General features: G+C 41.6%; 2 protein-coding genes across 2 annotated transcripts in view; one reads left to right on the top strand and one right to left on the bottom strand.

Moving 5' to 3' along the window:
- Positions 1-15199, top strand: part of Ent1 (Equilibrative nucleoside transporter 1) — a 53442-nt gene that overhangs the window by 17996 nt on the left and 20247 nt on the right. The window lies entirely within an intron of this gene.
- al (aristaless related homeobox) lies at positions 2333-13336 on the bottom strand. Its single transcript, XM_017182876.3, has 5 exons — positions 12900-13336; positions 5025-5401; positions 3800-3845; positions 2965-3233; positions 2333-2899 (listed from the first exon to the last, which is right to left on the bottom strand). Exons 2-5 carry the CDS (start codon positions 5333-5335, stop codon positions 2338-2340), a joined length of 1188 nt encoding a protein of 395 aa, XP_017038365.1. The 5' UTR covers positions 5336-5401; positions 12900-13336; the 3' UTR covers positions 2333-2337.

Raw genomic sequence — 15199 nt, 5'->3', positions numbered from 1 at the left:
GCCGACACACGAAACACACACAAACATACACACATCGGACACACTTGGGCAATTACATATAAAAAACAACAACAACAACTAAAGCTGCATTTTGTCTCGCAAGGCAACAAAATAATATATGGAGAAAAGAAGGAAAATAAGCAGGAAAAAAATGTTGCCTTCATTGTAGTTACTTGCTTGTGGTTGTTGTTGTCCAGCTGCTACTGTTGCTGTTGTTGTTGTTGCTCATTCGCTGCTCGTGGAATTCACAATTAAGTTAGCGTCGAACTTAAATTGAATTAAAACTAAAAAAAAAGCCACTTTAATCGAATGTTTCTGTGTGTAAATTTGCCAACAAATTAAATGTTAGAATAGAGATGTTAGACAAATAGCTAGCGTGCAGTGAGCGAGTTAATACTTTAATTTTACCTTATTTTTATGGTTTTATTAATTTTTTAATTTAAGTATTTTCTTGGATATTAAAAATCAATTATTTAGACTTTAATTTCACCTTTTGGTATGGTTCTATTAATTATTGGACTTTAAATATTTTTCTAGATATTAAAAATCAATTATTTAGACTTTAATTTTAGTTTAATTTTAAAGTTATATTAATATTTGAATTTATATCATTTTCTTAGATATTAAAAACCAAACTAAAAGCCTGTCAGGGGAGTAATTAAAATGCAGTCTCTTAATGTCAGCGTTAATTAGTCGCCTTAATTAATGATTATTAATATGGTTGTTGCGAGTCCCCCTCTGCCTGGTTGTGTATTTTATGCCGCCCCTCTCGGCTTGATTATTATGCAAATTAATTGTTTCGATCCGAGAGAGAGATCGCTCTCTGCATTTGACGAACTCATTGAAATGCATGAAATGCTCTGTCCAGAAATTATGCAGACCCTTGGAGGCAGCATTCGCCTGTCCGTCGGTTAAACATGATTATCACAGTTCCACCTCATCGCAATTACCAGGCCATGTGAGGAGGAGTAGCCTCTTGGCTCTGGCTTCTTTTTTACTTCTTCGTCTCACTCTTTTTTGGTTCGAAAAAAATGAGCAGCTGACCAAAAAATCTGGTAATCGAATTAGGCAACTTCGTGTTTTATAAATGTTATCATAAATATTCCATTTTATTAATTACCGCGCATAATTCACCAACAAAAGCCAGAGAGAGAGAAACAGAACGACGGACAGTTGGAAGTCGCCGGTCAGAGTCTTCGATTGTGGCTTCCTCTCACTTTGACTTTGGTGTCTCATTAACATATTTAATTTGTTTCTAATTTATTCATAAATTTATATTTGTGGCACCCTCCCCCAGAAGATGATTCTCTTGTTTTTGTTTTTGATCAAGCCTCCCTCCTCCTCTGTTTCCTTTCTTACCATTCCTCTGCGCCGCTCCCCTTCACTCGCTGATTTATGGAAAGACCACTGATTAATGGCAGCCGCCCGACTCCGGATCTGAGCTGGACTCAGACATATCGTACTCGTACTACTCCCCAAGATCTGGTCGGACTGGCTGTGAATCAGTGTGTTCCCCTTCTCCGCTCTCATAAGTAGGTGTTGTTACGCACATTATGGAGGGGCTTTTGTCCATTAGGCCTCGGCTTATGGCTAATTTGTGGGAATTACGAGAAGAAACAAAGAGATGACGAAGAGCTGGCTGTTGTTTGGGAATACTCACAGGGCTTAGATAGGCTGAATTTTTGATTCCAAATTTATGGTTGTGTTTTTTATGGCAGGATTTGGAAGTTATTACACCGAAATGGTGTCAGTAATATTGATTTAGAATACTAAAGGTATGATATTTAAGTGATCATAAAACAATTAAATCATATTGACAGTTTTTTAAACCAATTTACACGTGTTCACGTCTTTTTTGTGACATTGAATTCCATTCTTTAACCTTCTGCTTAGGTGCCTGTTATGAGAAGCGCAGAGGAAGGCAGCTCTGGCAGCTAACACACACACACTCTCTCTATCTTCATCGCTCTCTGTCACTTTCTCTCGCTCTCTGTCTCTTTCTCTCGCTCTCTCTCACTGCTGCTTCTCTCCGTGCTTCTCATAACAGGCACCTAATTCCTTCCAATTCATGGCTCATTCTTTCAATTTTTAACGTTTCATTATCAAGTTTATATTATTTCAAAATAATTTAAATCTTTAAAAACCTTTCAACTTCATTTTACATTTTGAATTTATTTGACAAATTCCGTGTTAAATACATACAAGTGAATAACTTATTGGCTTAGGACTACAGTGAACGGGCAAAGTTTTTGCACTTGGATTTGGGATGATATCCTTCCTGACCATCATGTTCTCCTTGGAAAGCTCCTTCTCTATCTTCTCTTCCCGCTCCTCCAGCTAGCTGACCACATCGTTGCCATGTCCATTCTGTCGCAGCAGCTCCAGCTTTAGTTCATGCTCCCTGGCCTTCAGGCGCAGAGCGGCTATGGAGGAAGTGCGTCTATCCTCTGGCGGCGTGGCGGCTCTAGGTGGCGCCTGATGCTGTGCCGGCGGCGGTGGCAGCTGCCTCTGTGGCGAATGAGACAAGGTCAAAGCCACAGGAGCAGTCTGCGTCGGAGACAGACACGGTGCCTGGTGGGTCAGGGCAATCCCGACCAGCTGCTGAGGCGACAATTGAGCAGGTTGGACACCAACTGGATGTGAAGGAGGTGGCACCTGCGGAGGCGGATGCGCTGGATGCTGGTGCTGGGCGCCATGACCCGAGGCGGGCGAGGTGGGCGGAGAAGCGAGCAGGTGGTTGGGCGAGTGCAGATCGGGGGATCCCACCAGCAGGGCGGTGGGTGGCTTGCCCAGAGGCGGACCACGAGGCACCGCCGTCATATTGGCCAGTAGCGATTGGAAGGAGCTCGAGGGGGAGTACATGCCGGCCATGCCAGGAGGCAGCATATGTGGAGGAGCCCTAGAAATATTGAAAAGAATGGAAATGAATCCCCAATAACCTATGGCGAAGGTTCCCTTACTCACCTCTGGAATTGGTTAAAGTAGCCCGACGGGATCATGGGACCGGCGGACAAGTGCGGATAGCGGAAGGCGGCCAGGTTGGCGGCATGTTGGGCATCGAAGGGTTTGCGCAGCTGGAAGCCCAAATGGGTGAAGGGATTCGGCGGCAGGGCGGCTCCTACAACTGTCTGCATGGTGGCGGCGCCGCTGGGCAGGTAGGGATTATACGGATGCGACTGGGGGCCCACCTTCTCCTGCTTGCGCCACTTGGCGCGACGATTCTGGAACCAGACCTGCAAAGGATCGGCAAGGAGATGGAAGCCGTGAGTTATGTGCTGCTGGCAGGCTACTGTATGCTCTGTACAACCCGTACCCAAAGCCACCAATTAATGGGCGTTGTTATTGAAAACGCCCCTTTAATTAGTTTTTAACATAACAATCTGAATATGGAGGACGCCGGCTTCTGATTGCACTCGGAATGGGTAGTAGTTGGAGTCGGGAGTCCGAGTCGGAGTTATAGTCCAAGTCGCAGGCAAATAATGTTGTTTAGCATGAGCGGTAATTAAAAGGAAGCGACGACTTGCCTGGCCTAAGCCATAAACTGACCGGGCATGTAATGACTGGCACTAAAACAGAATTAAATGAATTTCTCTCTCTCTCTCTCCGAACCGATTCCCCCCTCTGCCTAGTTGTTTTTTAGTCTCCTCCGATTTCATTAGTAGCGACATGCTCCATTATTTTTCAATTTTCAACATTGTTGGCTGCACGTGGGCACAGGCCACGCGAATTAACCGCAACAAAATCTGTGCAGCTTCGAGCCCTGAATACACTCCTCCATCTTCTTGGAATCTTGACTTACCTGAATGCGCGCCTCGGTTAATCCAATTTTCATCGCCAGCTCCTCTCTGCAAGAAGAAGGAAAGATAAAACTTTGTTAAAATGTGGAAAAAGTGGAGTGATTTTGGGTATAGAGATGATCGAAGTGCAAAAGGCCTCTCTAAAAATCTCAATGTGATGAGCTGAGCACGAATTTGTCTTTATAACATTTTTTAAAATTAATTAATAACCCGAAATCACATTCTATGTATTGCAATTAATACAAAACTTGATACTTAACTTAAATGTGCTCGTAAAAGATTATAATTAGTATTTTTATCTGCAATTCTTAAATGGGTAAGCTGAGACTCTCTCTTCTTTTCCCAAATTTCTGAACTGAAACTCTTCTCTGCGCTTCTCATTTTAGAAACTTTCTCTAAATATGTTCTTTTAATTTAATAATATCCCCCTTTCATATTTAATCCATTCTTAATAATACAAGCCTTGATAATAAACTTAATTAAGCAAATAAGAAATAAATTAGTAGGTGTAAAAAAATGTTACTGCCACTGCCCCTCTATTCGCTTCTCATATCATTGACCCAAGTTCACCTTTTCTAATCTGCTCTCAAGCCAAGCACTTGGCTGCTAATTGAAGCTTATACTGAAATCAAAAGGCGATTTGATTTATTTGCTTAATTAATTGCTGGGCATTTAAATGAACCCGCTGCCTAATGAATTGAAAAACTGCCAGCGATACGGCTAAAAGTAAAAAAAAAAAATACAAAAAAAATACAAAAAAGTTGATCTAATTGTGGCTGCTATTGACCAGAGTCAAGCTTAGTTTTTTGCCTCGATTTTTGTTTGAGGCTTGAGCACTCCGTGCGGTCTCAATTAGCGTTCACTTTGGTTCCTCAACGCGACCAGTGACTGACTTTTAATTTATGGCAATTACGGCGGCTGTCTTTCGACCACATTGCTGCATGCTAATTGCGATCGTTAGAGTGATCTTAGGGCGCAGAAGGAGTTCTCTGGCTCTCTGCTCCAAATAAGATCGATCGATCCACTCAGGGGGGTCGTTGGCGTCAAGGTATTATTATTATTACCCATATTCTTTGTATCGTAAAACCAAAAATCAAGAAATGACTTTCAGGCCTTTTGTTGCCCCTCGTCGATGAGCGATTTATGCAAATTTCGTTGCCTTTCTTCTGGGTCTCGTCTCGATGCGCGGCCTGTTATCTCTCCGCCACCTTGTCATATGTTACTCACCTCGTAAACACGTCTGGATAATGGGTCCGGGAAAAGGCCTTCTCCAGCTCCTCCAGCTGAAAGCTGGTGAAGGTTGTCCGATAGCGCCTTTGCTTCCGCTTCGGTGCATACTCGTCCGCCTCGCAGTCACTGTTTCCATCCGAAATGGGACTGTTGGTTCCACCACTAGCACCACTGGGAGCACCGCCGGAAACCGTGAGCGCAGCGCCGGACGATGATCCGGGTGCTCGGTCCGCCAGGACGACGGCATCCGGATGCGCTAGCTTGGCTTCTTGCGGTAGTTCCTCCAGTTTGATCTCCGATATGCCCATAATCCACGATGGGCGACGGACTCTCGACGATGCCGCTGTTCTAACTCAATCCTGGAAGGGCGGTAACTGTGGGTACAAATAGGGATTTTTTCAGATGTTATTATTAATGGTTTGGTCATGATTTTCGCGGTTTAAAATTTAATTTCTAACTAGTAGAAAAAAGGGGAAGACTTGTCTAGTTAGTCGCGCATTAGAAGCTCGTAATTCAATAAACGCTAAACATGCAATTATCGTGCACTTTATTATGCCAATTTCCGTAATTTGCCATCTAGCCATGACCAAGTCATCGGTTGGGTCGGGACTGGCCACTCGAGGTTAGCTGCGGTTACACTAGGCAGCAGGGTTTTTGGGTTTATAAAATAGAAGTGAATGTGGAGAGGTTGAGGGATTATAAAGGGGACGAAAAGATCTTAGATACCTGTGAAAAGGCACCAAATATTTGATACTTGAATGAAATATGTTTGAAAAATGTACAAAAAATATTTATAAATTCTTTTATATATAAAAACCATTTAAAATAATTTCATTTATTAACTTTTCTAGCAGATTAATTCATTAAACATATCTTAGCATATAATTTATTATAATAACAACTGTGTTTAAAGACAGAATCTGTCACTAAAGTCATGTATCTATCAATCCTATTTCATAGATAAATCCATTAGTGATTTATGTATCTTTCAAAAACATTTTCCATGTCTTTCAAGCAATATAAAATATTGATTTATGGCTTTCGATTCCAGAAGCTATTCCCCAGAGAGCTTAGTTTTCAGTACCAAATCTCTCACCGCCAAGTGTTGGTTGGCTAACAAAACTCTACTCTCTTTTGTGGTCACGGGGAAGCGTGCCTTATGGTCATGGCTTCCACTTTACCGCACAGATTCATATTCATCTTGAGGCTGCAGCCAGCAGCAGCTTCTGCAGCTGCTGGGGATCTCTCGGCGGCCCCAATGCAAATCGATGACCACAGCATGGGGCTGTCCACCGCTGATCTCTTCCATCAACACGTCCCAGACGCTGAGTTGGGTTTATTTTACTCAACGGTTGAGGCTGCATGTGCAGATCGTTTGGAATTTTAATTAAATTGGGCGGCAACTTCATTTTCATCATCATCAACTCAACGGTCGAGCAGGAGTCAGAGCAGGAGCTGGAGCAGGAGCCAGGGCAGGAGCAGGTTTGAGCCTTGTAGCTTCTATCAGATCAAATTAATATCAGGTGCCAGTTCTCCTCGCTGAACTTGGTTCCCCAAAAACTTTTGGCTGTTGGTTAATTTCATGTTTTGCTAATTAATATACGACATCGTTTAATGACAACTAAATGGTTAGGGCCGGCGTGTAACCTTCCATTGCCGCCTGAATTTCTGAGCTGCCGGAGTCGAAGTCGGGGCCAGTGGTCAGTGGCCAGGCAGACCCTGTCCCATGACCAAAACACGGCTTGATTGATGGCCGCCGCTTCTGTTGACATCTCTACATATATCAAAATTGTCCAAATACCTTGTTAAATGGCAAATTAGTGTGGCTGTGATTGATTTAGTTGCATTCTTCTGGGGAATGAAGTTGCAAACTGGGCAAACAATCGAACTCAGACGACAGCAAGACAATGTACACTGAGAGATGTGATTGGATATTTTTAGAGATTTTTATTTGTTCTGATATTGCTTAAGAGAGAACTTGGTTTAAGCCTTTTTCCGAGAAGCTTGATATACCTTTAAAAGAGATTTTAAACCCCTAATAATATTTAAGTTCACCCCCGCTTATTATTTAATTTTAAGAAATATCTTTTCCCCAAGTGCACTTGAACTTGTTTATGGCTTTTCCCATATCTCAGCCAGAGGTTCAGGTTGAGTGGCATCTTTCCTCACCTCGACAGGGCATTCCAACTGAATCTTTCGTTCGCTTCAAACTCGAAGCCCCCGTCAGTTCATAACTCATTTTGTGGGCTCGATCATAACTTCAGTTATGAGTCGCGCTGTCAGCTTCCAATGTTGTCAACGAAATTCCTTGCATTGACAGCTGACAAACTTAATTTGCGGACCGCAAATTATTAAATTAGTTGTACGAATTGCAATTATGCTGCTCTCTTGCTCCGCGAACCCCTCCTCCTCCCAAGTGGGTTGATTATAAGACCCGCACTGATTAATTCATTGCATGCGAATCCGAAATGGGAACTGTGCGGAGTGAGGCAGCAGCTTAGACTTGGCTATGTGGGGAATGTGTGCCGTTTGGCTTTGTTGTGGAGCCGCCTTATAATTGTATCCGCGTTGCTCCGACTTACGGCTTACGACTTTATTACCCGGGCCCAGGCATCGGGCCATCGCATCGAGGAGTCCTCCGCTGATTGACGTTTCGCTGGGTAATTAAAAGGCAGTGCCAGTTGCCAGTGCCAGGTTCCCTGGAAACTGTCAGTTTTTGACGTCTTTGCCTACCGATTTGGCCTCGTCTCTCTCAGTGGCTCTGCATGGCTTCATTTAGCCATAGTCGTTGCAACTAATCAAGTTAACGCTGCACTTGCTCTGCCCAAATCCAGCACGCTCTCAGGCTCTCCAGGAAGCTTATACCGATGAGCAGGAATGAGTGGGGGGGGATTACCCCTCTCACCATCTGGCGGGGGCGATTTCGTGCCTAACGTTTTGACACACAACTCCAACGCGACTCTTAGTCCCTGCATGCTAATCAGGCCAAGCGCCAGTCCAACTGCCACCGCAGTCAGGAGTAGATCCAGTCCGAATCCGAATCTCAGACGGAGTCTGGGCTCTGGCCGTCTGGCAACTTGTTTGCGGTTGCTTGTTCCGTTTAGAGATAAGCTCCATTAGTGTCTGGGGAAATATTTAAGAGCAACATTGTAGGCTGTGTGGGTTTCCTAGCTTGGGTTCAGTCATAAAGGCACTGAGGGAAAAGTAAGTAAAAAGGGTTGTGCACCTAGAATATTTATAGGTTTTGAAAGAAAAGTTCTTTAGAGATACTTTATGGTTTCATTATTATATTAATATATTAATAATCAAATTAAAGGTGACTTAATTTTAAAATCTAGTTTTTTGTTTATAATTTTTTTTTTAATTTTTAAGCACACTGAAAACATTAGTAACAGTTATTTTATTAATAAACACTATTTATGCTCTTTTTTATTTATTTTTCTGTCAACCTTCACAACTTTCTCCCAGTGCAGACATATGGAAAATGAAGAAATTAATTCGTAATGCACGACAAGTGTACTTCTATTCGGTTGTCCACTGTCCGTCTGCTGTCCGCTGTCTTTGGCCCACTGTCCCCTGTCCGCTGTCCCCCGTCCGTTGTCCGCTGTCCGTTGTCGTCACTTCTGTCATCTCGATAAGCATCAATGTTTCTGCCCTGGCTGGCTGCTCTTTCCACAACTCAACTCCCTTGGCCCGCTGAAGACGCGTCTTCAGCTGGGCTCCTTCATGTTTTGGTGTCGTTTTTATGGTTGCACTTTTGTGTTTTTAGCTCCTCCAGCTCCTGATCTCCCTCGCGGATCCTCATCCTCGCTCGCTGGCCGCTGTCTGGGGACTGTTGTGCTGGCATATTTCATTAAAAGCCGGACGGACCGGCGGACCAGGTAGAACAGCAAAACAGAAGCTCTTTTCTGGCATTTTGTTAATGCGTCTCCGTCTCGTCGTCTCCCAGACTCCAGTTTCCATTCGAAGTCTGGAGGAGAGCCTTGTATCTGGGGCTGCTTATTTATGGGTTTACATTAGGCTAAACCACTTTAGTCACACTTTGATGATCGGCATTGTAATTTCAGAGCTCCCCCCTCACTCCTCCTTGATAATGGCAAGCATTTTGGGTGGCTCAACTTCTGGCCTTAACTCGGGACCAGCGAAAGCTCAGTCGCTTTACAGATACTCGCATCGATGTGTGGTCCCTCCCAGAAGTTGATGGATTGGACGCAGGCGAACAGCTTCCCTAATAGGCTGCTTTCGATAAGGTCAATTATTAATTTTCGAGCAGATCTTGTGAGTCACCTCGAAAGACATAAAACCGATATGGAAAGCAGCTGAGACGAGACTCTATTCCATTTAAAGCTGCACCTGAGTCTGAGTCTCAGTCAGAGCCCTTGGTCATTCGAATATTCGTTGTTCGTTGCTCGGTGTTCGGTGTTCACCTTCCCAGTTGTTGGTTGTTTGTTTCTTGGCGCCGTCTCTTGGCCCAGGTGCGATAAGGCAGCATTCTTGTTGCTGGCCAGGCGCCGTCCTCATCGTCTCGCCTCTCCATTCTCCAATCTCCATTCTCGGTTCTCCGTTCTCCGATCTGCGTTTCTGTGTGGACCTCTAATGCACACACTCCCAATTATAATTAGTTTATTCATATCCTGTGTCGAAGCTGCTGCCTTATTTGTTGTTCTTGAGGGCAATCTTAATTCAATTTACCGGCTATCTCAAGGAGATGCAACGAATAAGGGAATACTCTAACTTAATGGGGTCAAAGGGAGGAAAATAACATTGAAAAGGATTTATTCTATGCTCTGGAAAATATTCCTGAATATTCATTTAATATATAATACTCCATAAATTACTATATTATCTTAAATATAGTAATTTAAGTAGTTTTTTGATTGAAGGTTAATCTCCCAAGGCCAATTATTTAATTAAATATAATAGTGTCATTATGGGAAAATGATATTGCTCTTACATAAATGGTAATTATGTTTTTGTTAGGGATGTTTGTTGAGAATCTCAATTTGAGATGATATGTCAACAAAATTAAGGAGCTTAATTTCATACAGAAAATATCGTAAACTTTGATATTTTGAATTTTTAGATATAAAAAAATTTATATAATTAAACGTAAAATATATCGATATTAAAAAAAATATTATATTATAAATATTATCTAATCGTAAGTAATATATATCGATTTTATCGAACTAAAATAATAGAAAAATATCTTTTTTTTGTGACGTTTTCTTATTATTTTAATTAGATTTATCAATCAAAATATAAATTTATCGCTTTTATGTATATCGCCACGTTAAAATATCGATTTATAAAGCGACTTAAGAGTCACATATCAAATCAAAATTGAAATATCGATATTATCTTGTCATATCTAACTTAAGTGATCGTTTTTACTTTTGTAGAAAGGTCTTCAGGGGATATTTAACTACTTTATACTGGTTTAAAAATATTAAATTCAGAAAATTCTATTTATAATTTCCACAATTTATTTTTCACTTGTTCATCTCTTAAAAATTAAAAAGAAACCCCTTAAATTCAACTATCAATTATATTTTAAATCATTTTATAGTACTAATTCAAGATACCGCTCCTGAAAGTTATAAATTCCAGCTCGTTCTCCTATGAACCCTTTTTTTATTAGCTTGCGGGGATTTAATTTCCTTTCGAGTGCTCCAAGGGCATCCCAGCTTCGGTCGCTGGTCGCTGACCAAGTTCACCTGTGGCCACCCTAATGGAGGAGATTGCCGGGACGGTAGCCCTAAGGTAGTAGTCGCAGGTTGTGACTCAGGCCTGGAGTCAGAGACCAGACAGACACCAGTCCCTGGTGATGCTTCTTCAAGATGCGGGGCCAATTACTCATAAAATGCATGTTAAGGAACAGCAGTCGAGGCGAGGAGCTATCAAGTGGGTTTAGGGCACCTGAGGAGGGTGAGGATTGGACAACTGTTGCCCGACGCCATCCCCATCTCTTCTCCATCCGCTCTGCCCTTTGTCATTGTCTTGTGCGGTTTGATAAGCGAATCCCAGGCAGACGTTGGCGCTGGGCAATTTGGAGACGACGTTGATTTCCCATGTTTGCATGTTCCTCCCGAAGAGGGAACAGGGGGCAGAGGAATTAATGAAGCACATCTCAATGGGGCCTGGCGCCATCTTTACCAGCAGCAGCCCAACTATAGGTCTCTCTCTCTCTGTGTGTCGGGGGGTGTCATCATCCAGAAACCACCCTTCAAAGACAGCGCCCAATTCGGAGTTCGTGTTCTAAAGATACGAGTTGTATCTGTGGCCCAATCTCGGGCTATCTGCGTATCTTCTGGCAACAAGTTTTAATTGTATGTCGCCATAATTGAATTGAACTGCGTGGAAGTCTACAGAAAACATATTTTAATTTTGAGGCCACATATCTAGCAGCGAGGATCTGGCCCCAATATCTCTCGGGGAAGATTCTACCTCAGAGATACCCAGATATCTCTGCCAGGTATTTGCGTCACAGATGCTCTGTCACATGGTTATAATTATTAATTAAATCAGTGGAGTCCAAGTGGCGCGATTATCACCAGGAAGGGAAGTTTGGGTGGGTTCCCAGTTTTCAGTATCTAACCCCACATATCTGTCTATATTTGTGTTTTCCTCGAGGCTAGAGGCTCTCGTCCACGTCAAAAATTCAAGTGGTCAGGGGGCTTTTGACACGATTATCGTCGATTGATAGCCCCGGCCAGTTAATTTCATTTATTCTGTAGGTACAAGCACTAGCCCCTTTGAAAAAATTGAAAATTGGAAAAACATCAGCTAGACAAAACGTGATTTATTGGCACTGACTGCGCCGCTGACAATTTGTACTCTTTAATGGTGTTTAATTAAAGCCAATCAGCGATAAAGCCATCGGGGGCTATCAGCAGGAGCCAAAGTCTTCACCAAAATTGAGTTAATCAAATTCTTATTCCGCCAGCGATGGACTACTGATACTTGTCTGATTTGATGTGTCCAGGTTGGGAATTAATCAAATTTAATGATATTTAATTTTGGTTTTACTTTTTTTTTCTGATTCCTCCAACCTTAAGGGGGTCGATTGTCCAGATTAGGCAGGGGGAATTGTGAAATAAGTATATATATTTATGGCTTATATGTACTTGTAATATTTGTCAATCATGCTGAGAAGTGGGTTAGGTTCCAAGGTGTGATTTTAGGGGGAAGATTTTAATCTGAGTTTTTGGGGGTAAGGTAAGATCCGATTTGGGTTAGGAATATGGGGGATTTTCAATATGAAAATGAAGATCAGAAAGAATAGATAGTAAAGGGGAGGATTGTTAGCTATTAGCTTGGTATTTCAGGTGTTTATATTCTAATAAAGAATGTTATCTTTACAAGAAGTAGGAATTAAGATAAATAATAATATCATACATATTTTAAACTGAAAAATTATTGATTTGGGTATTTCCTTAAAAACTATAAGACTTGCAAAAACAAAAATAAGTAATTAATATCTTTTTAAACCAGCAAAAATATTTGTTTACCTTTAAAGATATGTAAATTACAACATAATGAAGTTTAGGATTAATATTTATTACATTTTTATTTATATATTAATTTAATATAGTTTAAATAAACTTTGAACCACCTATAGTCTCAAGTTTAAAGCTTCGTAAATAAATAGGAAAAAGAGCACAATGGTTATAAGTCGAACAAGTTTTATATGGGGATACTTTAGGGCCTATTTCGGGGCTTAATTTTACATATAATTTTTTGTAATATATGTGTATCTATATTTTGTAAATTTTTGTATATATTTATATATTTTATATATGTTCTTGATATAAATATTCTTAGAAATCTAGGAAAACTAAACCCTTCTGATTTAAAAGAAAGAAAACTCACCTTTTATTTTGCTTTCTGAATAACTGTCTCCGTCTAAGTATTAAATCTTCTTGGAGACCTCTTCAGATGATATTTGTATTTAAAACTATGTATTCTTTTCCTTAATCTTGCTTGGTCTGTGCCTCCACCGGCTTTGTAAGCCTCTCTCCCAATATCACACCAACCGCCACACTTGCCGACGGTCTTTGTGCACTCCGTCAATCAATCAAGAAATCAGAAATCTCAAATCAGAAATCCGAAATCAAAGGTTTATGCCTGTCCACTTCGATCGGGGTTTAACTGGGGAATACACCTATTGAAACTATAGTGGAAACTATACTCCCAATTGGCCACAACTTCGCGCACTCTGCGGCACAAAATAACGATATATTCGAAACGAAGGGGAACCGAACGCCACAACAACGACGACGACGACGACGATGATGATGACCGGGCTGTTTCAGTGCCGCCAGCGAACTACACGGCGAGCAATCGTCGGTCGCACCGGTGAAAACTCAGGTGGGCTCCGGGTAGGTAACCAGTTTTCTCGGCTGTCAGTTGGAGTTTGCCGAGGAGAGCGGAGGAGAGCTCTAAACATATATAGCTTACAGTCGGCCGGAGCGAGAGGGAGCTATGCGATCGGAGCGTGTCGATCGATCGTCGCAGGTGTTGCAGGTGGGGCGGCAGGTGAGCGGAGGTGAGCTCCGCCCCTCCAGCACGAGTGCGAGCGAGAGCCTCCTGGCAGAGACTCAGCCTATGGGAAGCCTTTGTTCTGCAGAGCGAAATAATGGCGGAGAAGCGCCTCAATACCTCTCTCTGTCGCTCCCATTGCACCCCATCTCTCTCTGGCTTAACCGAGGTAATTGAATAAGCCCCGGCACAAAGTGCAATAAATTTGATTAGCAAAATGGAAATTTATTTGCCCCCAGCTCTTGGTTTTTTCTTCGCTGCCTCCTCGGGTTGCCATAGATGCGTTTGCGTTTGCAGTTGTTGCGGCTCATAAATTAAATAATTTAGCCAAGACATGTGGAGAAAAGTGTTGGGGTGCTGGGAGTGGGGGTATAAATAGTATGGGCCATACGGAGAGAGAACGTTAGCCGGTGTGTTAAGGGTCTCGTTAATGACTTTGTTGGCTTTATTGGCTGATTACCGGAGCTGGACACAGTCGTAGACTGTCTTGTTTACCCTTTAACTGTCAGTGGAGAAGGGGGGGTGTCAAGTGGGGGAGATGCAATGACCCATGGGAAAGGGTTGTAAAGGGAATAAAAGTGAATAAATGTGAATAAATGTGAATAAATGTGAATAAATGTGAATAAAGAGAGTTGTAAAAATGACTCAAGTTCAATTAGGGGGTTTCGTTAGCCTTACTTTGAGGGTTAGTACAGGAAATTATTATTATTCTTATTGATACTTAACAAATTGATGCATTTTTTACCCTTGGAGGGTATTATAATATTAGTCAAAAGCTTTCAAACCTGTGAAGGAGTCATTTCCGACTATATAAATCATATATATTCTTGATCAGCATCAACTGGCTAGTCTTTCTAGTCATGTTAAAAAGAATACAAAATTTTGACAGTTTTTCAACATTTTATAAGGGGTTACATCATCAAAATTGTCAAAAATAGCGCCAAAATTTAATTTTAAAAATTTGAAAACTTGATAAGCTGATTTATTTATCTAATTAAAACTAAGAGAGAACTGCTTTCCGATTTGAAATTAATGCTTATTCGGCTTAGTTATGATAGATTTTTTATAAAGACTTTTTTATAATTGTTTAAGAACTGTTGACTCAATTAAGATTCTTTAAACTAATTTTTTGTCTCATATCTACCTTTTTGGTTACATAATTCTAATTCTAATTCATAATATATGCTTCTTTAGTATAAAACAAAGGGTAATATTTCCAATACCAATTTCAGTTTCCCTTATAGTTTCCACTTCTTTATTCCTTAATATAATTAAATTCAATGAAAACTGTTTCCCACTCTCCCAGAGAGTCAAACTCCTTGCCTGGTCTTGCCATTTCCGAGACGGACCTGACAGATTCCATTCCTTGATAACTACTTCATTAGGCCTGATATAACCGAGCCTTATACATCGACAGCTCCGCTCAGCTCAGCTCGACTCGGATCGACTCGGCTCCATTCCATTACAGTTGGAAGCTGACCCCCACTTGTCGTCCGTCCTGCTGGTCTCTACCCTGGTCGGATGTAGCCCAATTTGCTCGTATCGCAAGGCAATAAATAAAGTGTTAATGGCAATTGCATACAAATAGTTTGGTGTTGCCATTATATTGCCATATTATCCCATTGTCGGGC

Source organism: Drosophila kikkawai, chromosome 2L (genome assembly GCF_030179895.1).
Source record: "Drosophila kikkawai strain 14028-0561.14 chromosome 2L, DkikHiC1v2, whole genome shotgun sequence".
Taxonomy (NCBI): domain Eukaryota; kingdom Metazoa; phylum Arthropoda; class Insecta; order Diptera; family Drosophilidae; genus Drosophila; species Drosophila kikkawai.
The sequence above is the reverse complement of the archived record's forward strand: the minus strand, read 5'-3'. Positions and strand labels throughout refer to the sequence as shown.